Genomic DNA, 24,223 nt, shown 5'->3' with positions numbered 1-24,223 from the left:
TGTAGATATTCTTTAAATTAAACTTTTTTCATTTTATATTTCTAATATATATATATTCATGCATGCATGAATAGATACACATATTGAGAGATATATATATTATATTGTTCACGGTCTGTAGTGCAACATTTCAGAAAAAGGATCAAGTAACTTTGATTTATGAGGTCATACTGCAAGAACAAATCTCAAAGGAGCTAAAAAAAAGGATCAGTCCGTCTATCAAAGCTGAAGTGGATTCAAGAATGAGATGTCAGCGCAGAGCAGGTTTGTTAAATTAATCGTTTTATTCTATGAGTGTCACAATCACAAAACAAAAGTATATACAGATCATGGCTAAGGCAGAGGAAGGCACAGTGTAACAGACACATGCAAAGTCCAGGAACACCCCATACCAGTTTATTAGAGATTTATATATGTACAGAATATGTATAAAAAATCCTTAAACACAAAACAGAAGAAAGAAAATACAACAAAATATACACAAATAAGCCCTCACTGAGACTGACCATTACGATTCCCTTCTCAGTGACTCTACAGCCCTTATTTTTCTTATTGAAAAAAAGCAGAATGCCAGTCGCTGGCAGACAGTTTCCATGAATGACTCAGGGCTAGGAGAAGGAGCACTTGGTTTAGCGAGAAGGCCTTTTTAAATTGAGAAAGCCACTGTTGTCCCATAACATTTGGAGGTTTAAAGGTCTTGTGCCCTTTAGGATCAATGTAGTATAAATGTAAGGATGCTACAACAAGAAGGACATTGACGCTGTATTGCAGTGGCCATTGAACCGGCTGACGCCCAGGGGTGCTCTTTTTCATTCTGCATCCTGTGCTCTGCAGGAAGACTGCTGGGAGACGGATTTTCTAGCAGGGTCTAGGAATAGAGACAGGCTGTCCCGGCCTGGGTTCGAGCTACAAGGGGCTGCTCCACCCCTACAGTGAAAGAGCCTTGCAGGGCACTGGGGACACTACGGTCAGTGTTTTCCACCTCCTCCACTGCGGCTTGCTGTCAAGATACGCGACTTGAGTCCTGGCCAGTCTAGAATTAACAGCGAGCCCTGGAGGACGCGTGTGGACCGGGTGTCTCCCTGTCTCCACGCGAGCGAGGAGGTGATGCGTTTTGCTGGGGGGTCACGATCCCCTGCTCGGACGTCACTTGCAACGATCTTTCAATTAAAACCCATTGCAAGAGCTTCTCACCCTGTAAAGGGGCAGTCTGAATAAAACACCTTAAATTCAGTATTCATCTTAATTTTTCATCTTAAATTAAGATGAAAAAATAAAATATACTGAAGTTAAATCTCACCTTAAGCGTTTCTTGATTTCAGGGAAGATGCCCTGACCATTTTGATATCATATAATACATCTATGGGCATCAGTACTTTAGTTAAGGGAAAAGGCCTCTATTAGCATTAAACTGAAAACCTCCAGTATTTCAGGTGCTTCACTGACCTGAACCCTGACCCATACACACCACCACAATTCTTCTTTTCTTTCATTCAGAGAGATGCCTTTGAATGAACAGTGGATTTCCAAGTACAGCCATTTGAAAAACAGAAAAAAAACACAAACATCCAGCTGAAAAAGCAACCCCCCACCTCCAAAAATAAATTAGCAGTGATTCCTGTGCTGCTGTGGAAAAAGAAGGCCATGAAATAATTGTGCAATTGATCAGTATGTCACGTCCCTTTTTTGAGTATAAATTAATCAACAGGTTTCAAACTGATTCAACAATTTTCCCAGTTCCCAAATATCTGAACCACAGAGCGTGTCCATATGGCTAATTCTTGCTGAGAGGCACGTTTGTGTCCCTGTCAGTGTCCTTTTTCTCTATTTAAAGTCTGTCCACAGAAGAGGACATCCTGGAAAACTGAGACTGGCAAGACACCTTCTCTTTACTCCAATTCATTTTTCCAGATTTATTGTGCACGATTTAAAAAAACAACAACAAAGATCTCTATAGAAGGAATCAGGAAGCGATTGTGCAGTCTATCCAAGTCGTTTCCAAGCTGAGGCATCGTTCATTTCGATGGCTGCATGTGGACTCGCCCACAGACCACTGCGCGATAAAGGGTCGAGACAATCCGACTACAGGTGTCCACTGCCCACCAGAGCAAGCTTCCTGAAGCCACCAATCCTGTGAAGCTGTCCGTCGGCACACGGCAGGGGGGAGGGGTTTCGAACCTGCGACCCAGATGTTCGCATCAATGATGACATCGGTCACAACGCCCAGACCTGCGGGATTTTCTCCTTCCAACCCTCCCGTGTTACACAAACATTGAAACAAAGTTCCCTCTCCAATACGGATCCCCAACGACACAGTTCTCTCTCGCCTTTGGTTCTTGTCGAAGTGCAACTTTGCCGTAATCAAAGATGAGAAAAACCTCCTGCCAAGTTAAGAATTAACACCCTCTCTTCTACCTCACTCATTTGACAGGATCTGTAATGAAGACTCGCAACATTTCATATTGTTTTAAGCGGATGTGCTGCTGGTAGAGGGAGTGGTCCGTGCTGTTCTTGAAACTGAGGGCCAGGGATCCCCAGAGCTCCAGAGCACGAGTGAAGGAGGATTCAGAGGAGCCACTGCCCCCTAGAGGTAGTCGAGCTCCAGTGCGTGGCTCAGAGCCTCCAGGTCAGCTCTGCAGGATACCCTCCAAAAGGGCATATTTCTCTGGGAGAGAAAGGCAGAGACCGGGGATTATCACTGGCCACACGGCTAACATTGAAGTAATACATCCTACAGCTCAGCCATAAACTGCAACTGAGGGACAAATTCACTTTCTTATTTTTCACAGCTGAGGCACAGTGGGGCCGTCCTGCAAGGGGTGGACTCTACCTTCTTCGCAGCCGTCTCCTCCTCCACGCCGTCTCCCACGACGACGTACACCGCTCTGCGGCCAAACCTCTGGGCCACTCGCTCGAAACAGCTGTCCTTCCCTGGGGACACAGACGGAGCATGGCAGTAACACACCCATCCTTCACTGAAAACCCAGACCCAGCGGGGGTCCAGCACAGCTGTCTTTAAATGATCACTCCTGTCTGGTGCCCAGGGGGGGACTTCTTGAGCTGACCCCCACATGCCCTCTGACCCCCCCACCCCCCGAGCCTCACCTGTCTTGGTAGCACTGTAGATGTTCTCTATGGGGAAGGCTGTGCCCAGCCCGTACAGCAGGACCTTGGATATCGCTGGGATCAGCTGGGTCGTGGTCACCAGCACATTCACACAGTTCGGCCTAGAGGACGCAATCAGAATTCGGATCTTACAAGGAGCTCCTTTCAGGGTGATGGCGCTATGAATCATGGGAATGTGAGTATTAATTGGCTCCGGCTGTCTCGAAGTGCTCGAAAGCAGGGCTGTCTAAACAGGGCTGTGGAGCCATTATGCAGCAACATTCAAATACAGCACTACCGCTACATTTCACCACTGAAACAGGAGGTGTATATGTGCGTCTTGCAAGGAACAGCCTTGCTACCCAGAATCGTACTGGAGAACTCCATAACGCCCCCTGCTGGACAGTACTGAAAAGTGCAAGCTGCACAGCAGTAAACAGGCGCTCTGGCGCTCCTCGTTCACCTGGAGTTGATGAGGGCCAGGGCCTTCAGCGCGTGGGTCAGCCACAGGTCGGTCAGCACCTCCATCTCCCTCCGCAGCTGAAGCCACTCCTCCCGTTTGGGGCTGCCCAGCAACCCTGCCAATCACAAGACAACAGACCTTTGACTGACAGCACCAGCCGACCAATGGGATGCCTGTCAACATGGAAGGCGTGAACTGTGTGTCAGGCAGCTCCCCACCCCACAGCTCAGGACAGAGAAGGCAGTCTGCTTCCTCTGCTTTTGTTTTTATTCTCCGTATGGGTTTGCTCCTGCTTTCCTCCCTGGACTTGCCTCCTACGTTGTTCTTGTAGGTGTTGTAGACTTCCTTGACTCGGCGGTACCGGAACGCCAGCTTCCTCATCCAGTCGACCCCGCCGTGAACCCCTGACCCCAAGCAGAGCGTGGCGCCCCCTGCTGGGCTCTGGAAGCCATCGGCTGCAAAGTTGTACGTGCTGGAAGACAGGGGGAGAGATCGGTTCCTTCACGCTGCGCTCTCACAACTCTTCCAGGCAGGCAAGCTAGGGGGCATTTTGAGGGCAAGGCGCTTTTTTGCTGTTTCTTACAAACACAACAACAAAAAGCCCTTCAGTTCCAAGTTTACGGCGGTCAGTGACTCATTCCGTGCACCAGACTGAAAAAAAAATAGTTAAAAAACTGAACGTGCAAATAATTTAAAAAAAAAATTGACAGGTGTGACCGCAAAGACATGACTGCTTGATGCCTCGCCTTAGTGATTTGCGGCAGAACTCCCTGAACTCGGAGAACAATCGCAGTATCTTCTTACCCTCTCACATGGTTACTCAGCAGGGTTGCGTCCCAGAAACAAGGTGTGATGTGTCTGCCTAACAGCTCCTATAAGCAGTGGCATATGGGTATTTTACCCCTGAACTTCGTGTGAAAGCAGTGATGCGTCTCAGCAACAGTGCTGAGGCCACAGCAGAGCGGAGACCACCCCCCCAGACGGTCCCACTCCCCCCACCAGAGGTCCTGATCTCCCCCAGGCTGTGAAAAATGAGCCACAGGCAGCATTGCCCCACTACACACACACACACACTCTCTCTCGTGCCACTCAGATTTCACACACTCCAGCCCAGACAAAACATGCATTCCTCAGTCCAAAAAAAAAGTCTCTGGGGAGGTTTGCAAATATTGATTTCAAATGTCTTGGAACATGCTCCCCTTACTCCCCTGCTTTCAATAATTGTAATTCCGATGCCATTTATGCTCATGAATATGGTAACTCAGAGTAACAGTAGCAATAGGAGAAAAATGCTGCTGTGAACTACAAAACAGCTTTCGCCGGTGAAAACTCACCCGCAGGACAGGAGTTTAAGCAATGGGAAAGTGCATTTACAACTGGGGAGCGGTGAGGGCTTCTTTACACAAAGGGTTGCGGGGGTCTGGAACAAGCTATACAGCCGACACCCTGGCTTCTCAATAAATGGATAGTTGAGACTGGTGGAACACTTGGCCGCAAGCAACCAAACCCTCAGTGGCCCTCTCTTTGTCTGTAAGCTTTTAGCGCCTCATGAAAGTGCCGTCACTTGTTCAAGCTGAGAGCTCTGCCACAGATGCTCCGCTGAAAGCCGGACAGATCCACTCAGTCTGGGGGAGCTAATTGGACTACAGCAGGATCCTGTGTGGCTGACGGGTCAGGAGTCAGGACAGAGCCTCTCTGGCTGTAGGGTTCTCCGAGCCCCTGAGCAGATGAGCCTGGACAGGCAATTTAAGGCCACTTTGCAGGGAGTGGGAGACCATCCCCAGGGCAACAAAGAGGCCAGCCAGCGCGATGCTATCTGTCTGACAGATGGTTTATTAATTACCCTGCACCTCTGCCGGCTTCACGGTAGCGCAACATTTGGTGGAGGAGGGTTGTAAAACCAGGCCCGGAGCAGGTGTGGCGAGGGGGCGTCTGGGGGAGACCAGGGTAAAAGCAGATTTAAACACCAAAGACCGGAGTACATGGGCACGAAAGGTAACTAGACCTGAATTTGATGCAGGCGCCCATGCCACCCTGTCGCAGAACTGCAGGTGACAGGTGCCTTGGGGGGTTTCACGTATTAAACTGGACATGTCGCTCGATTAAATCACTCGGCTGACAGTGAAAGATGAACCAGAGGACACGGGCGGAACCTACGCGCAAGCATGTCCAATACTGATAACAGGAGGCACTTCTTTACACTATGGGTGGCGGGAGCGTGGAACAAGCAGCCCAGCCATGTCATTGAAACCGTTACCGTGGCTTCTTTCAAGATCGTGGATCAGACCAGGGATCCATGATCTACTAACTGCCAAAGGGGCTAGAGGAGCCCAGTGGCCTCCTCTCGAGTGTAACTGTTGTCACGCTCGTCCTGTGCGCCCCGAGAGACCACCAGCTGACGTGAGCTGGTGGGAGGAGAAAGGAGACCAGAAAAGAAAAAAAGGCACAAAGCAAGGAGGAAAATGAAGCAGCAGGGAAAGGAGTAAAGCCAGAGTAAAGCAGGAGCTGTGGTGGCTGTAATTGCCAGCAAAGCAACCTCCCCCACCACCCACCACCCAACAAACCCCACCCCCAGGACAGCGCAGCACGGATCAGCTTTCAGGAAAATCTGTACCTCAAGTCCTGCCCATTGTCATCCGAGGCCACGTCGTCAATATGAACTTGGTCACATTCCTAGGAAATTAAAGGAAACAGGAAATATTAGTAACGGGGATCCATTTTCACTCCTCCAAGGCGCTGTGCAGGAACAGGTTTTCGCTGTGGAGAGCTGGAGGGGGAGAGAGAGAGAGAGAGAGAGAGTGGGCGAGAGGCGGCCCGACAAGACGAAAGACATTCTGGCGCCTTTGTCACCCTGCGACACGAGGAAGGTGGCAGCTCACCTTCTGAACCCGACCCCACCTCGCCCCCGGTAAAACCCACAATGAGACTCTGCAAAACCGCCGAGACACTAGGGCACCTGCCACAGGCTCCCCGAGCCAGACAGCAAGAGCAGCGTGCACTCAGAAAGCAATGCACGCACTGCCTGCGATCACCAGGTTTGCACTGAACCAGCACCCTTCCCTCTCGCGCTACGCTAGGGCGACAGGCCGGAGATCGGCACAGGCCACCCTGGAAGAGCTCAGGCTGCACGGCCTCTCCATAAAAAAAAAAAGCTGCCCCTCAGCTCCCAGAATCCCTTGGCTAGGGCCTGGGCCACCCCCTGCTCCCTCCGTGTGTGGACGGGCCCTGAACTCCCAGAATCCCCTGTGTGCCTCTGCCCCGACACTCTGTGCTCAGGCCTGCTTTTCTCATTCCCCCTTCCCCTCCGCTCCCCCACTCGGGAGCCTTTCGCGCTGCTGTAGCAAAATGACATCTTCCGCTATCGGCAGCCAGAAACGGAGCAAGACGCGACCTCATCTACTGTCACGTCTCTCAGCCTGCCGGCCTGCCCGGACCGCACTGCTGCGCCCTGACCCATGCTGTCCGGTGTCCGACCCGGACAGCCGGCCTCTTGAAGACCCTGCCTCCTGAAAAACCGTTCTCGTCCTTCAGATCCTCCTGCAGGGAGGCAAAAGGGAGATCTGTACTTGTACGCATCTGGAACGAGCAAGAGAACTTCTCTTTTAAAAAGACAGTCGATTTTAAATCCCTGCACCAAGCGTCTTCATGCTTCCTTTGCAGGTTTTGGATGAAATCGCAAGACTCTAGACAGTGCATAATATATTTGCTTTTAAAAGGGGTTCAGTTTTCCAAAACTTGGTTTATGGTGTTTTAAACTCTGAACTCTTCCCAGCTTGGAACGCCTCCTAATCCTCCCATGAGTTATTTTGCCTCTGGCAACACCCTGGCTACGCTGACAGGCTGAATAGAAGCTTTTATAAATTATAATGTCTTACCGTAAACACATGTGCAGCAATAGGCCACCGCAATGATAAGCAACAGCAATTACAGAGACAAAAGGCTTCATTAAAAACTTGTCTGCAAATAATTGCTTTGGCCTCCTTCCCTGGAAAGAGTTCTTCAATGGGACTAATCGCGTCTGCAGAAACAGACACACACCTCTAATTAACAACCTCGGAGTGGGTTTTCCTGCTGAGGCCTGGGGTGAGTTTTAATCCCTTTCTTTGTAAGTACAAGAAAGTGGAATGTGAAAGAAAAGGGCTTCTCACTCCAAAGCCCTCTGCTCTTCCTTCTCAGCTGGGACTTCAAAGCACACGCACAGAGCTTTCCGAAAGCTCCTTCTTGGACATCAGAGAAGGAGGTCAGACCACAGAGAACCAAGAGAGACCCTGACCACAAGACTGGGGATGGGTTTAAATAACAGGAACCACAGAATCAAGCAGAGCAGAACTGTCCAACTCTGGTCCTCAAGGGCTCTGTCCAGCAGGTGTTGTAAGTCTCCTTGCACCTCTAGCTTCTTAAGAACAAGGAAAGGCTTAAGCTTGCCTAACTAAGCAGATGAGGAGTTCAATTAGGTAATTAAGGGCTCAGGTGGAAAGAAAACCAGAATCCTCCAGGACCTGTAGTGTCGTTGTGTACCTCTGCAGTAGAGTCTGGGTGAGTATGGGCACAAACACAAAAGATCGTATTTCATGGCTATCTAGGATACCAATTTGTCTGGCAGTATTCAGATGTATTTATCACTGGACATGGAAATCAACAACACAAAACAATGGGTTGTTTTTCATTTATAGTTGAGCATCGATATCCCCCCCAATCCTGGAATCTCTCAGATCTTGTGGATGTCGGTGTATCCTGGACTCTTAAATACCTTATAGTTCACTTCATTGACCCGCATAACCATGGTTTGCAGGTCTTTTGACAGTGAGGATGTTAAGTTACCTAATAAAACCGGTTGGACTGAGGCTCTTCCAGGGCCAGGAGGTAACCCCTGCTCTAGAGAGTCATGTGGAAGAGCACATGCATTAACTATTGTGCTATGTAACTTGTTCCGCATTCTGAAACTTAAGGAGTTTTCGACAGGCGTGCCAAACACTGCCCGGTAGCCATCCGGATCCCTCTACACAGCCTGGGATCAGGTATTCTCCACGCTGGAAAGGTGAGCCAGAGGTTCTGCTAGAGACACGCGTCGCTCCAGCATAAGCGCAGACAGCCCTCACCTCCAGGTCGTTGAAGAAAAGGCGAGAATCCGCGAGGTTGAAAATCATCTCCTCCATCCACAGTCCCAGAGAAACAGCCTTGGAAGAGTCCTGATGGGGCGGCACACAGCAGAGTTACACACCTCTCGCATTGCAAACACAGTGCCGGACAGTCTCCGGCTTGTCCGGCCTACTTCCACCACCCCGCTCCTGAGACCCCAATCACAAACCCCATCTGAACTCAAGCTGGAGCAAAAAACAGAAGAGACAGTGTTCCTCCTGGACCAGGGTTCACTGTTCTAAAGCAAGAATTCCACCATTTAAAAGTTCTGTGGCACCAGATGTAAAAAAAAAAAAAAAAAAAGAAATCAAGAGAGAGAAAAGAACCAGTCCAAACAATTATAACTTAGCCATTATTACAGTGAGTGAAATTCCCCGTCTCAAACAACTTGCATTTCTACAATCAGCCAGCAGAGGGGAAAAACAGGCCAGTCAGGAGGCAACTTAAAGGTTAATCGGTGGAGTTGTGGGTACTGAATGCAACAGAATTCTGTTCCACACTGAAGACTTACACCAATGTGTCAAATCCTGAGGATTTTCTGAATTGCAAAGATGTATCCACAAACTTCAACTTGAACACAGAAGGCTTTTTTTGAAATTTGAAACAGGTACACGGTGGAATCCCCTTCACAGAGATCCTTCAAAAAGTACCTTGACAGCGTGCGTTTACCTGCAGGCAGCTATCAGCCCAAGAAGCAAAATGGCCTTCATGACTTTAACACAGCGAGGCCGGCCCTCACTGTGTAACTCATGCTCACGCCGAGACTGCGGCACTTACAGTCCTGAAACTTTCACCTGCTTGAGGCACAACAAGGACTCCGCCAGCCAGTCCATGGCATGGTGTAGGACTTGTTAACCTTTCAGAGCAAGCGCGATCAGCCTGTGCCTTTTCAACCACTCATGCCCAAGCACCCCAGCTGGACAGAGGAGAGGCACAGGTCCCCGATCCCATGACCTTGAGAGGGCAGAACCGACCCCGGTCAGCGCCGTGTCCGTTTTCTGAAGAACACATGAATCGCCAGCGCGACAGGGCACTTCGTCTTCCTGTCAGTGCTCACAGTCTTGAAATGACAGAACCGGTTTACCTGCCTTTTGGGAAGTCTGGTTACCTCCGCGTCAATCATTCTGGATTTCATGACCCTGCTTATAAAGTTTTGAGGTTTGAGCGTGCAGGGTTCCCCCCCCCCCGAAAGGAGCAAAAAAAAAAATATGCAAAAACAACACCTCCGAGAGGAGTAGCTACAGTTTAGGAAGGAGAGTAAACAGCCCTGTGCTTTGAGCTGCGTGCCAGGTGAGGTAGCAGCTCCTGGTAGGATGCTGGCAGCCTGTCAAGCTGTGGGTGTCAGCCAGAGGTGAGAACAGGATTAGTGCTCGGGGGCTGACAACCCTGCTCTCCTCCTAGTGATCCAGAAAGAACAGCAGCTTTGTAAAACGACACGGGGGGAGGGCAGGAGGACAGGGGCTGCTCAGGTTTAATTAGGATAATTACCGAGGATCTCCTGCCAATGAGCGACGCCCAGCTTGCTGCTGTCAGAACGTCTTTTTTTTTAAAAAAAAAAGAGGCTCTTGGTTAGCAATTACAGCGTGGCATTTTGAAAAGTGAGGTGCGGTAAAGGTTTGCTCCCCAAGGCCTTTGTGCTCGTTTCCCCCTGTGTTTAGGGCAGAGAGGAGGTGGGAGGTACCGGGAAGAGCAGACTGACACGGTGACCCGCGATGTGTTGGGAGGAATCCTGGGATTGCACGGTAGGAGCGTCTCGAGACACTCAGTCAGTAAGGGGCTCAGATCTGGCCAGCAGAGCAGGACGCACTGGGCTGCAAGAGTTTGAAGGGTTGTGCAATGGGACACCTTTTAAGGCCAGATCCTTCCTTTTTGCTCCTGTCTCTCGTTCGCACCCCGGAGAGACTGTGCACGTGTTTACCACAACAGTGTTTCTCTCCGGATTCACAGGAGGAGCTGCTGGAGAGACTAGGACACGGGGAGAAAACCTGGGATTTTTTTCTTTAAAAAAAAAAAAAGAGAGATCCTCTTTCTTTAAGAATGGAAACCCGAACTAAAACAAACAAAGTTCCTTGTCTGGCAGGCTCTGGAATCGTTATAAAGCGAAGCAAATTATTTTTTTTTACCTAACAGAGCTTGAATTATCTCTATATAAATCACCTCGAAGCTTTCTGTTTTTGTTTCCTTTTTCATCTCTTATTTTTTTTGTTTTTTTTATAAATGGTTTCTGTGTGTCTGTGGTTTGATGGCAGAGCGTGTCAAATCGCAGCTCACTGGTTCAGCAGGAAGACCTTGTGGGAGGAATAAGGTATTTGGCACATCAACTAATGTCATCTCTCCCACTCCCTTCTCCTCTTAATGACAAAAAAAGAACACATCGCGCTCACACAGGAATCCAGTGTTCCTCTGTAATCCATTTGCATTGCATTTTGTCGGAGAAACCAGCAAGGGATCGTGGGAATTCAAAACATTCCCCCAGCCAAGAAAAAGAAACAGGGCCATTGTTCTTCTGTCAGCTGCTGCGAAGCCTGCGTTGAGCTCCGTCAGCTGTCAATCAAATCCAGGCGCCCTGTGAGTGACAGCGGAACCACGTGGGTTGCTGGCACCTCTGGGAGGGCCCCCCCCCCGTTCACAAAAGCTCTAAAACTGCAGCTGACTAAAATCGGCGTCTGGGCTGCTTAGAAACTTCTTGCGAACAAAACAAGACAAGCAGCCTTTTTGCATCTTCCCCTCGCCACCCGTCAATAATAATAATAATAATTGCTTACACTTATATAGTGCTTTTCTGGACACTCCACTCAAAGCGTTTTACAGGTAATGGGGATCCCCTCCACCACCACCAGTGTGCAGCCCCACCTGGATGATGCGCCAGTCCACTCCCCACACACCAGCTCTCAGTGGGGAGGTGAGCAGAGTGATGAAGCCAGTTCAGAGATGGGGATTATGAGGAGGCCATGATTGGTAAGGGCCAATGGGAAATTTGGCCAGGACGCGGGGGTTACACCCCTACTCTTTTTGAGAAACGCCCTGGGATTTTTAATGACCACAGAGAGTCAGGACCTCGGTTTTACGTCTCATCCGAAGGACGGCGCCTGTTTACAGTATAGTGTCCCCGTCACTATACTGGGGCATTAGGACCCACATGAGCCGCAGGGTGAGCGCCCCCTGCTGGCCCCACTAACACCTCTTCCAGCAGCAACCTTAGTTTTTCCCAGGAGTCTCCCATCCAGGTACTGACCAGGCTCACGCCTGCTGAGCTCCAGTGGGCTGCCAGCTTTGAGTTGCAGGCCGACATGGCTGCTGGCCATGAAACCATGGAAAACCCATCACAGCACAGGAAATCTCCACAGCGTGGTCTTTGTTACTCCAAATCCCCTTCGCTCTTCAGGCCCTTGGCAGCTGACCGCTGTGGACATGACTGGGCTAAACATTTATTTATTAATTAATTAAAGACTTTAATGAGGTCAATTACCTTGCCGAACCGAGAGGCAAAAGTTCCAGTGAGCAGGGAGTGAAAAACGATGATGGTCTCATCCAGGTCCCACACAAACACGCGCTGCAGAGTAGAAACCACACACATACTCTATTACAGCAGTATTAAAAGGTGTGTTTAATATGAAAGACTGGAGGTTGCTGGTTCAAAGCCTAACTTTTCCACCGACTCACTCCGTCAATACAAATAAGTTATTGATCCCCCTTGTGCTCTGTCCTTTGGACAGATTTACAGCTGAGGGTCTATGGTAATCGATTCACCCTTCGAATAAAATGCATTCGTAGCATTATTACAATTATTATTATTCAGAAATTGGATCCCCATGCAAATGAAGATTCCTCTTTCAGCCAAAAATGAAAAATTAAAGTTAAGAAGTCAGAAGTTTCTTTTCCCAGCAACAGAAATTCATTAAGAAAAACAACTTATGCATCCATTTAAAAACATTTCCTCCATTTATTATATATAAGCGAACGGAACCGAATGTTTCACACACATCCCAGAGGACCTGTGCAGAATAGCTCTGATGCCAGATTCAGGTTTTGAATGAGAACAGCTTATTCTTCAGCCTTTCCTGTTTCTTTTTTCCTCTCTTATTTCAACAGAGGGGGCTGGTTCAGGCCAGAACGCCCCAGAGCAGAGGGGGAGCAGTGAGCGAGCTGGGACAGCTCTCTGTCTGGAGAGCTTGCACGAGTGGGGCCATGACCTCACCTCGATATCGGAGTCCAGGGGGGGCGCGGGATCGCTGGTCCTCTTCCTGCCGCGGAGCTTCCCATCCGAAGGTCTCCGAGCGGGACCCCCATCCAGCTCCTTGCTGGGGGTGGGAGGGCTCGGCGGGGGGTGGTACTCTCCTGACACACACACACGGACAAACAACTCAGTTCGCTTTGTTGCATTCTCTGGAAATCACGGTCCACAGCAGGACAGCGAAGCAACAGAGAGCTGGAAGACAGAGGATGACGACAGGACAGGCCACATGGTGCGCCCTGGAGGGCGGGACTTCCTTCTCACCTGCTAGTGACTCTGGGCTCTGATTGGTGGCAGCAGGGGGGTGTTCCGGGTGCTGGTAGGGTATCGCCGTGGTGATGGCGGACGGGCTGACGTTACTGGCTGTGAGGTAGGGGGCGTTGTAGTGCGAACTGTAGTAAGGGGAATACTGGCTTTGGCTGAAGGTGGGGTAGGCAGTGAAGTCCTGCAAAAAATGAAAAGCAAACAAACAATCTCAGCAATACATCCTCCAGCAACTGAAATAACGTATTAAGAAGTTATGGGATTTACCCATGTTTGATTGGCAACGTCAATTCTCAAAACCATAATTGGCCTCTTCATTGCACAATTGAACTAATTACTTGCTTAACCAAGCCAAGTTGAAGCATTGGTCTTGATTTGGAACTGAAATAAAGGTGTGAGTCATGCAGGACTGGACATTGCCTTGAATATCCTCCTCTGGATGTTTTTGGAACATTTACAGTGGTTTTCAATCATCACCAAGCCATGCTTGATTTGGGATTGCATCCTGAATTGGTCTGATGACCTACTGTTCCCCAAACATTGAAACTGAAAATAAATCACAGCCACGGTAGGTTACAGATTAAAGAGCCCAGAAAATGGCTTCCAGCGCATGGATCAATTTACAATTTACAAGTTCATTAACTAATTTACAGTCAGTTCTTTTATTTATATTTAAATGTATTCATGAAGACAGATTATAAAACCAATGTCAAGGAAACATGCCCCAAGTGCCCCCGCCCACCGGCTCCGCCCCTCTCACAACTGAGCCAATCACAGGACAGGAGGAGGAGCTTACCTGCTGGGTGGGGCTAAATGGGGTTGAGCTGCAGATCCCATTGGGCCCTTGGAAAATGCCAGAGGAAATACTGCTGCCTACAAAATAATTGAAACAAAATAAAAAAAAAACAACAAATTAATATGGTTTGACTTGAGTGTGTGAATTCATCCATAAGTTAGCTCACAGACAGGTCAAGAGACACAAATCCGCTTTGTTGGCCTGGGTGGCCCAGATCAAAACAAAACGTTCACACTTGCAACTTTTCTTTGCAAATAAGAAACTGTGCTTTTTTTGCCTCAGGATTTTTATCCAAGGCTATAAGTTAAAGTAAACGGTTGCTGGAGTATACATTGAGGCTTTTAATCTAAGATGGGCCTTTTGGTACGTGACCAGACTAACGACCAACGACAGCAGAGAAGCACATACTGCAATAGAGCTGTACACAGACCTAACAGGGAGCAGCAGCACTATGGGGAATCAATGACTTTGAGCACCTGATATTCTTTCAAATTATAGTAATTCTGTAGTAATGATTAAATGTAAACTACCTGCAAATCATTTTAGAGCCTTTTTTAAACTGAGCTGCTGAATTTACATTTATATTTTATTACACACTGTTTTTATAGAACTGTGGCTGGCACACAGTTTTCATCCCAGCCACTAGAGGGCATTACTTTCTCTATCGGACACCACTGTTTATTCTTGCTGCCTAAAGCAGAGCTTTTCAAAAACTGCTTCCTGGGACCTCAGAGTCTGGTGGCTCTGTATTTAATGCATGCTTGATTGAACTAAAATTTAATTCGTCGTTTCACATTGTTTTCGTCTGCCACAAAAGTTTAGGATACATGTTAAATATTGGTTCCATCAAATCTCCAACAGGGCTTAGAAAATTTTAAAAAAGGTTATTATCAGTCCAATTAAGGGTTCAGTTAATCCACAGAGTCCCTGAGCCACAGTTCCTGTCATGGCCTGTGACTGGGGAAGGTAAAAAATCAGAATGACCTTGATGTTACCATAGTAAAGTCAGTAAACTTGACTAGAGTTAGATGACAGAATTCTGTTATGTGTGAAACTATATATATATGGTCCACCATGAACCTGTAAGGCGAGGTCTCGAGATCAGACCCGCGCTGAGCTCCTGGTCTACAGTGGGTAGCGAACGTGGATGGGTGGATCTGTAGCTCACAAGTCTGTGCTCTCGATGAGAGAAACAAAGCTTCATGCATTTCAGATGGGGGCTTGCAAAACAGGGCACAACAGTGGCTCACAGCTCATGTTTTGGGTCCGATTCTGGGCCAACGCATCTTCTGTGAGAAGTTTGCGCGCTCCCTCTCAGTGAAGTCTACCATGGGTTTCTTCAGAGGCTTCAGTTTCCTCTTGCCTCCCAGATAATCGCTGTTAGCTTGACGGGATACTGGATACTCCACTCTGGCCCCTTCCATAAGGAACAGGAGAGGGGCACCTTTATCATTAGTCTGCTCTGCCTGGAGTCGCTCCACTACAGTGCTGATCCCAATATAGCTGGAATAAGGATCAAGTAAAGAACAAGCCGTTTGGCATTGCCTCGGTGTGCCTGAATGTTTTTCAGTACGTTACAATGACACGTTACAGCCCAACACGCACACACCACCTCACATCCAGCTCCAGCGACGGGCGAGTGCTGTGATTAATGAAAACAGCGATACAGGTGGGAATTCCTGCAGCAGAGCACAGAGCATCCATCACCGTTATTGAACCTGTCAGAGGAATACCTTCCTCCAGGCTCCTCGCTTCAACCTGCTCATTTGTTACTGCTCTGCTTTTCAGAGCTTTTCCAGATTGATTCCAGCTCTTCCCCTTAAACAACTGTGTCTCTGAATACAGTAAAGCATTCTTGGACGAAAGAACTTGCCAGTAGCGAATTTCCAGAGATCACGGTATTCGTTTTCTGCTTCTGAGCGTCGATTTGTTTCTCCAGCAGACTGCCAGGGCAGTCCGGCCCCAAATATTTTCAAATACATATGAGTGTATTCAAATATTATTGTGTTACCCAGTCAAAAAACTCTATTAGGCCAATTTCTATAACACATTTTCTATATAAGACAAAAGCATTTCTACTTTAGTGGACCAGTACTTTCTTAATGTCTGTGTTGGGATTCACGGCTCAGTTCCCAGTGAGGACGGATTTAGGACCTTTTCAGCAGGCCTCCAATATGAGAAGCTATTGCAGCCTGTCGATCAAGTTTCCATCGGGCACCTGAAGGAGTCTTGTTGCTTCTGCCTCAGCCACAGATGTCCTGTAAGTATCCAGTATCTGTGCACCCAGCCCCGTCCACAGACGGGACACGATCCCGCTGTAACCCAGACCTCACCCCTGCCCCCCCAGTCACACTCCGGGTCGCTCCACAGAAAGACCCCCCAACCTCCCCCGGCCCAGCCGCTGTCTCTCGCCGCGATACGCCCCTTAACCTCTCACCCCGCGAGAAATGCGAGATTTCGCGGTGCCTCGGAGAGCCGCGCGGCGCAGGGGGGCGCCGCCGGGCTGAGGCACGCACGCAGCCCGCCCCGGGCCGCACGGCCGCCGCCGCATCGCCATGCCGACGGCGAGAGGAAGAGCCCCTGACCCTCAGAGAGAGGAGCAGGGGCCCAGACCGCAGCTAATGGGGAGCAGGTGTGTTTTGCAGATGGTGGGGGGGGGGGGGTCTACAGATCACAGGAGGGCCTGCACGGCCACCTGTAAGCTTCAGGGCCCACAGACCCTTCACTGCCACCACACGGCCCCATTACCCTCTCTCCTGGACTCCTGAGTTCCTCTCGACCTTAAAACGTTCATCTCCCTGTCCTCACCTGACTTCTCAGCCATCAGCCACTTTGCTACAGCTGACGGCCAGCCTGCTCCTCGCTGCTCTTCACAGCCCGTCTAGCCAACGCCCCGCAGCTGCCCCGGAGAGGGACAGTGACCCACAGGGCCTCAGATCTGTGCTTCTGCTGAGAGGCCCTGAACGTAGGCCGGACTCGCCACTCCCTCACTGTGACAGCCCCCGCTCCTGGCTTCCCCAGCTCGACCAGAAAGGCCTTTTCATCTGCCCCTAGCAAGGCTCACCGCACAGGAAGCTCCACCATCACAGAACTGGGACAGCAGCACTGGCACCATGTGCAGCAGGAAGGCAGGCAGCTAAACAGTATGGGTGCAGCAGAGGCCATTTCCCTCGACTTCCCCCGGTCAGACGCCTGGGTTATCGAGCAAAGGGCGTGAGCCCTGTGCTCCGGAGAGCGCTTCCCACTGCGGTCTGTCCTGCGGACGGACAGTGTCCGTGGGAGCGCCTGGGAGAGACGGGCGGGACTGACCGTGCGTGGGGTAGCTGTACAGGGCCTGTCCGGAGGGGGTGCTGCTGAAGTTAGAAGCGTAGGTGAGGAGGCTGTTCTGCCCGGGCGAGTGGCTCAGATTGTCTTCTGTTTTAATATCTGGAGACGGGGAGAGACGACGAGCAGAGATCAAGGACACAAAGTCTACGGACTACACTATGAAGGTTCTTAAGCGGGACGCAATGTTTTTTCCTACACATCCGGTTTCGGAATGACTAGTGCAATGCGGAAATTGTTTTCCGGGTGTAACGTTCTTGGTTTTGAGGTAATGTGACACAACCCTCTGGTTTATAGCCTGTTGACTGACAAATGGAAGGTACTGTTATGAAATGAAAGCCGCATTGCTGTGAGAAAACCAATTTACACGTTTGTTGCTTAGATGTCACAGTTCGTTTGTAGTGACAGACAGTATCCGCATGCTTATTGTTTAGGGGTACAGGAGGGTATTTTCATCAGAGCCTCAGTCAGCACTGGTTGTTTCTGAACTCTCCTTATCAGACGGATCGACATGATGTGCCCGTGTTCACTGGGGACACTGCTGAGGTCTCACACCTGCAGGCTCAGCTTGTAGGCTAGTGTTTTTCTAGCCTGAATCCCAGGTTTCTGCAATTATGAAACTTATGCTCAGCTCTGAGGTACATTTTTGAATCACTAATTCTCAAATTTGTTCTCTCTCCTGGATCACTTTTTCAAGAGGTCTCTCTCAGAAAGAACCCCAAAATATCAGTTTTTCCAATATAAATAAATGTGTCATTAGAAATAAGACTCATGGTTAGTAACTCAACAGCAAAGGTACAACAGGCCAACTGCAATCACAATATCAGGGCAGATCCTCTGTGTGAGAGTGAGGATCCCCTTAGTTTATGGGGAACCCCTATGCCACAGGAATCCCCTAGACAGACTCTGGGAACCTACAGGGGACCCCAGATTTGGGGTTGAAAAGCATCACTTCAAATAAGCAAAGTAATGGCACGTGAATGTTTCTTGTTGAGGCAAAAACAAAAAGAAAAAAAGAAAAAAGATGTAGAGCCGTCTGACTGAGCCCCAGCTTACTCACAGTCCAGCCCCGCGCTCAGACGCACCGCGCACAATACAGAAACTGCACTCACTGTACGATGATATGCCGTAGCTCTGGCTGTGATGGTGGTAGGGGGCGTAGGGGCCTGGGGGTTGGATCGCCGGGCTGTACTGAGTCTGTCCGTAGGCTGCCATGGCCGGGCTGCGAGGACAAGAGAGAAAAAACGAAACGCAGCCGTTTTAGAAAGCCACTGCCCGCCGACCGCTCAGCCGACTCCGACACCCCCGATCGCACAATATCAAAATGCTCCAGACCCTCGGGGGCACAGACAAACCCAACCCGGCAGGCCTCGTCGGCATGGACGGGGCACGCACTGCACAAAGAGTTGTGGGAGCGTGGAACGAGCAGCACAGTTACGTTGTTGAAGCCGATACCCTGGATTTCAGGAAACAGCTGGATGAGATTCTCGGATTTAATAGCTCCAAACAGCCAAAGTGGCGTCCTCCCCTTTTTTAACGGTTCTAATACATTCGGAGCCAGCGGTGACCGGGAGACTGGCAGGTTTCCTAATTCTCTGCAATTCCTGCCTGGTTGAAGACTCGGAGAAAAGCAGACAAGCAAGTCATTCTCCAGTAACCTCTATAACGCTTGAGGACCTGCCAGTGAAGACTTGTTAGTCGTCTTGCGCGATCTTACCGGGTGGCAAGATCCATTTTCTGCCAGAGTCTTGTACACTCAAGGTGGGAGAGAACTAGAAAAACTGAAGGATTGTGACTCTCACTATGTGCGCTCTGAAACTTAATAATAATGTTTCTTTATTAGCCCTATACAATTTCTTGCATTAGGAATTCATCTTTTCGCATACCCCAGCTTTTCTCCACGGAGACACAGACAGGGAGAGAAGCTTGAGGTCAGAGCACAGGGTCAGCCATTGTACAGCACCCCTGGAGCAGTTGGGGTGAAGAGCCTTGCTCAGGGGCCCAACGGAGTAGGATTCCTCTGCCGGCCGCGGGATTTGAACCGGCAACCTTCCAGTCACAGGCGCAGATCCTGAGCCACAGAGCCACCGCTCCGCCCTAAACTTGTCCCATCTACTGACTGTTTAGCCATCACTTTGCTTAAATCCTCTTGTTCATACACACCAGGAGTACAAGGCAACATTTCCATATTTCAAAAGCCTCTACGACTATTTATATCCAGGGTCATTCTTAGATTTCCTGACTATTGCCATATCTCTGAAACCACATCACACCCTTTTGAGCTCAAAGATGTTCACATCACACTTAAAATACAGATGAACCAGCCTGTATGACATGGTAATCCGTGAGGGAGAGAGGGAGACTGTCAGGGTGAAGGGGAATAATGCTTTGTGTCTTGAGAGTAACAGATGATTGCTTGAGGTGAAGACAAAGAGCCAGTGGCAGGGAGGGTCTTGATAGGCTCACCTGGAGAGAGGGGCGGGGCAGGGGGCGGAGACTGGTGAGGAGGCCCAGGCCTGACCTAAGGTAGAGGGAGGAAGAAAGAAACTGTCAGCTCTCTGCTCATCTTAAAGCTGAAACTTTCTGCTTTCCACTGTTTAAAGCTGTTGACTCAAAACACCATGGAGCCAAGCACAGCTTAGCTAACGTATCCAAGCAGAATGGGCACAATTCCTCTACTGGAAAAAGTATTTTTTTCCAATTAACTATTAGATAGAAGATACATTTACATCTCAACATGACACCAACTTTGCAGTTAGTTTTTGTCCTTCAGTGAATACGCTCTATAGGATTGTGAAAACAGTCTAAACAACAGGTCTTGCAGTTTGCTTGGCCTAGAGGAGAGTGAAAGGTGGGTGCGTCTTTCCCTCAGCTCACCTGAACTGGACCGTGCTCTTCCTCTGAGCACGCTTTCGTTAGTGTTGGTCAATGCATACACACGCCTCAGTTAGAATCTCACCCGGCTCCGTAGCAAAACTGGTTTCACTGACTCCAAAATCCGCTCGTGCTCGGCTCCTTCAGTTTCACTGAAAAAAAAAAAGTACAATTAATTAAGAGTATTTATCTTCATTTCACGTCCCTCGCCCCCCCTGTCTGCCCTCCACCCGGAGAAGAGAGCCCTCAGGAACTGTGCTGTCTGGAGGGGAAGGAGGAGGAGGCGTGTGGTCGTTCCCAAGCCACTACGACAAACATACGACCCACACCGCGATCAGTAAACAGCTGGCAAGCCTGAATGTGCGAGGCAGGCCAGGAGACAGACGTTTACATAAAAATGTGTCGTTAGCGCCAGAACTACAAAACAATAGCAGCTCAAAGTTCGTGCAAACTTGTCAGGTGACATGCTTTGCCAAAAAAGGGCGATGCATTTTACAGCTCTCGGCATTGTCCTAGTTCAACACGTTTCAAGCACAGCACAGGTTGTCACCTGCACAGACAAAAACAGAGAGAGCCCGTCACTTTTTTCATTTCGATTTGGCGCAAGTCTGTGACTCTGTGCCAGCTCCTACAGCTGGCAAGCCAAACAGCGGGTTCCAGGTGCCGACGAGGGGAAAGAGATCGGGGTGCTCCGCTGACCTGGGGACACATGGGGTGCCGGGGAGAGACGAGTGGGCGCCGAGGCACTTTGCTTCCAAACAACAGGGCTGTGGGAGTCGGCAGTCACACTGTGAGCGATCACGAGATCTAGCATCTCCTTACACCTGTCGAGAGAGAGGCTGGGCGAGAGCGCTAGGAAAGGGGCTAGAGGCCACGGAATCGCTCTCCTCTGACAGCCGAGCTGGTCTCTGAACTGACGTGGCCCTCCTCTACGCAGCAGGGGCCCGAGCAGAGGGGCCTCCCTGCACACTCCACACAGAGCTCCAGAGCTGTCTGGATAAATTGTCCGCGGCCCATCCAGCCCCTGCTAGAAAGGCGCAGAGGTTTGCTTTTCAGACTTGACTTCCTTCTTCCTCTCTGCGCCCGCCCCCACCCGGCCCGGCCCAGACCCGACCCGATGCCCGAGCCGAGGGGTCAGGCGGCTCTCGCCTCAGGCTAGCTCAGCCTGGCCAGGCCAAACACCGCAGCTTGAACCGCGGACCCGAGCTGGCAGAAGGCCGACACTGACACACTGACCGGGGGAGGAACAGACAGAGCTAGGACAGGGGAAGTTGAACTCCACAACCTTACAGACCCTCCCCAAACAAATCTTTAAACACTGTAGTCCGATCAGACTAAACCAGTAACGGGCAAGGCGCAGTCTGATCACGAGCAGGTCTTTCATCGTTCAGCGCGATTCAACGAGGAAAATGACTCCAAACGTTAACCAGGCTCATTTTAGAGGACAAAGCATGCTCTCTGCTTAATGATTCTTTCAGAGATGCGTGCTGGAACCGTGAGCATCTGGCAGATCAGAAAGGAAAAGAGAATTCAGGACCTGCGTGCTCTGAACGTGCCAACGTTTCAGGCTGCAAAGAGAATAACTTTTTTAAAGTCATAAAGAGGGATTACTGGTGAGGAGAGTACAGAGCCTAGGAGTCTTCTCACAAGCTGATGTTCCTCCCCCTGTCAGAATTTGAAGAGCTGTTACGCTGGGATTAAGGCACAAAACATTAAGTCGCAGAACAACGCGGACTGTTTTCACTGTAAATAACAGACTGCGGAGAGTAAGAAAAAAAAAACACAAACGTGTCTGTTAACGAACGAACAGAAAACATGACTGAGATGACTGCGACAGACAGAGGAATGCAAGTCACCCGTCCTGAATGAAGATTAATTAGACAATTACCTGACAAAAATTCAAATACGTATGAATTAGCGAAACGGTGTGAACATGAGGCAGCCTGGGGCAATCAGAGAGATGTAGCTGATTGAGGCAAAGCCCTGCTGAAAGCTCACAATGAGAGTGAGAGAAGCGTGTTGGGCAGGGAACAGCATGTCTCAACCAGAGCAGGACTCAGTACAATAGGCGCGAAGCTGTGGCGAACACCGGGAGGGGTGTTAAAGATCAACTAAGTGTTTTTGACAAAGCTGTTCTTGCTCTGCGCAAAGCTTTCTTTATCTCCAAGCTCATTTCCTACACTCTTAGGCAGTTAGGGCAGCAGCGGGGAACAGTGGTTAGGGCTCTTCCCTGGACCGTAGTGGGTTCAAATCCCAGATGAGACACTGCTGTTGTACTCTTGATTGAGGTGAATTAACCCAGTAAAACACCCTGCTGTATAAATGGGTGCTAATGCTTTGGATAAAAGAGCTGGCCAAACAAAGATATGAACTGTGTACAAATACAAGGAAAAGCAGTATCAATATAATTTCGCTTGTTTCCCTCAAGAGTGGCTCCTTCGTTCGGCATCGTGGAGGAGTGGCTAGAGCTCTGGGCTTGTAGGTAATAGCTAGAGCAGGACACTGACCTTGTACCTTTGAGCACGGTGCTTCTTCGAGATTGCTGGGGCACAACACCCGCCCGCACTCTGCTTTGGCAGATGTGTCAGTCAAAAAAATAATATGACTACTCTTCCAGAAGGAGCTTTTAGGAAAAAGTACAGCAAAATCTGCTCTGAAAAATCGAGCTTCACAGAAGTCGTCTGCAGTGATACAGAATGTGGTAGCCCTGCACGCACACTGCCTCTCAGACTGACTGCATTTCTCTCAGAAGTCTCTTCACTATGGCAACAGGTGGAAACAAAAACTTAAACCCCATCACAACTAATACAGAAACTGCCCAAAACCCTTAAGCCAAACTGAACATAACACCATGCTTGGGTATAGCTATCACTATAGAAAGGCAAGCAGCGCTCTATTGTTTGTTTCAATGAGCTGGGTGATGTCACACCTGAGGCTCTATCCCACAACACCCCTTGCTGACAGTATAATCTTTTCCACAGTTAAATGGCTCCTTTTCCCCGCCAGGGGTTTCAGCAGAAATGGGAACATTCAGTTCCTGCGACCTGAACCCTTTATCGCCCGTCCTCCGCGGCCCCATGAACCCGATGGAACGAACGAGCGAACAGGCAAGCGAACTGAACAAGCAGGAGACGGCTTGACCCGGTCCAAATGGGTCCAGCTCCATAAAATCCGTACGTACCTCAAGGGCTATTTCTTTCCGCACACAGGGAGGACAACGAAGAGGCAGAAGGCCGTGCAGATGACAGCTGGCAGCGAAGCAAGGAGAAACTGAGTCCCTGGGGTGGCTAGCAGTGGCATATGGATCCAACCCCACCTGGCATGCTTTAAAGAGAGTGTGTGTGTGTGTGAGAGTCAGGCTGTAGCAGCAGTGCTGGTGGCTGGGGTGAGGGAGGGGGTCTTCCTGCCTGGAGGGCAAACTACAGAAGTGACCCCCTCCCCAATCCCCGCCCCCTCTCACTCCTCGGACACACCCACCTCCCCCGCCTCCCCCGGGCCCCTGTGAGATGATGCTGTGGGAAACCTGTCCTGTCTCACTCTGCACTTCTCCGCTGCAGAAGCGAACCCCCCCCGGTCAGTGTGAGCGCTTCCATTCCACATTTCCCCCTCTCTCACGTAGGTGTGCTTCCTGGCCTCGCTGGGTAGAGCCCCCCAAGCCCCCACACAGCTTTTCTCTTCTCCATCAGGGAAACGGACGGCATCCGGATTCAGCAAAGCAACACGTCCGTCAGAACGTGTGGGATCACGGTAACAACGCGTCTTGTAATCGTGTCATCATTCCTTCTGTTCCTAAATCCCAGGCTCCTGTGAACCTTTATCGCTGCGGAGCTCTGGAGGCGCACACTAAGCCGATTAATCTCGGCGCGAGGGCTGAAGCGCACAAGCAAACAAGACGAATTCTACCCCAAGCCGGTGAGATGCCAGATCCGCTCCACTGCTCCTGAGCTCAGTTCGATTTGCCTCATAATGAATTGACAAGAAAAGGGTTAATTTCAAAATTCCGGCCCAGACAGCCCTGTCTTGT

General features: G+C 49.8%; 1 protein-coding gene and 1 long non-coding RNA gene across 5 annotated transcripts in view; one reads left to right on the top strand and one right to left on the bottom strand.

Annotated features, from left to right (window-relative positions):
- Nucleotides 1-265: 265 nt before the first annotated feature.
- The window catches only part of eya2 (EYA transcriptional coactivator and phosphatase 2), a 36,510-nt gene continuing 12,552 nt past the window's right edge, over nt 266-24,223 (bottom strand). Inside the window, exons 1-16 of one of the 4 annotated variants that reach the window (XM_088607621.1) lie at nt 23,381-23,400; nt 20,203-20,351; nt 19,792-19,846; nt 18,438-18,547; nt 17,311-17,427; nt 14,002-14,078; nt 13,206-13,386; nt 12,906-13,045; nt 12,177-12,260; nt 8,668-8,757; nt 6,183-6,241; nt 3,880-4,040; nt 3,569-3,683; nt 3,106-3,227; nt 2,831-2,931; nt 266-2,665 (exon numbers count right to left, since the gene is read on the bottom strand). In XM_088607621.1, the coding sequence (XP_088463747.1) occupies nt 2,585-2,665; nt 2,831-2,931; nt 3,106-3,227; nt 3,569-3,683; nt 3,880-4,040; nt 6,183-6,241; nt 8,668-8,757; nt 12,177-12,260; nt 12,906-13,045; nt 13,206-13,386; nt 14,002-14,078; nt 17,311-17,427; nt 18,438-18,540 (1,431 nt within the window). In that variant the 5' untranslated portion in view covers nt 18,541-18,547; nt 19,792-19,846; nt 20,203-20,351; nt 23,381-23,400 and the 3' untranslated portion in view covers nt 266-2,584. Of the gene's footprint in view, nt 2,666-2,830; nt 2,932-3,105; nt 3,228-3,568; nt 3,684-3,879; nt 4,041-6,182; nt 6,242-8,667; nt 8,758-12,176; nt 12,261-12,905; nt 13,046-13,205; nt 13,387-14,001; nt 14,079-17,310; nt 17,428-18,437; nt 18,548-19,791; nt 19,847-20,202; nt 20,352-23,380; nt 23,401-24,223 lie in introns of those variants that run through there. The other 3 variants (XM_088607623.1, XM_088607620.1, XM_088607622.1) reach the window with 3 other exon arrangements.
- LOC148648323 (uncharacterized) lies at nt 10,093-14,114 on the top strand. Its single transcript, XR_015926650.1, has 2 exons — nt 10,093-11,012; nt 12,800-14,114. It is a non-coding gene; the product is annotated as an uncharacterized LOC148648323 (long non-coding RNA).

This window comes from Lepisosteus platostomus, chromosome 15 (genome assembly GCF_059453375.1).
Source record: "Lepisosteus platostomus isolate fLepPlt1 chromosome 15, fLepPlt1.hap1, whole genome shotgun sequence".
NCBI classification, from domain to species: domain Eukaryota; kingdom Metazoa; phylum Chordata; class Actinopteri; order Semionotiformes; family Lepisosteidae; genus Lepisosteus; species Lepisosteus platostomus.
This window is presented reverse-complemented; position numbering and strand designations above follow the sequence as displayed.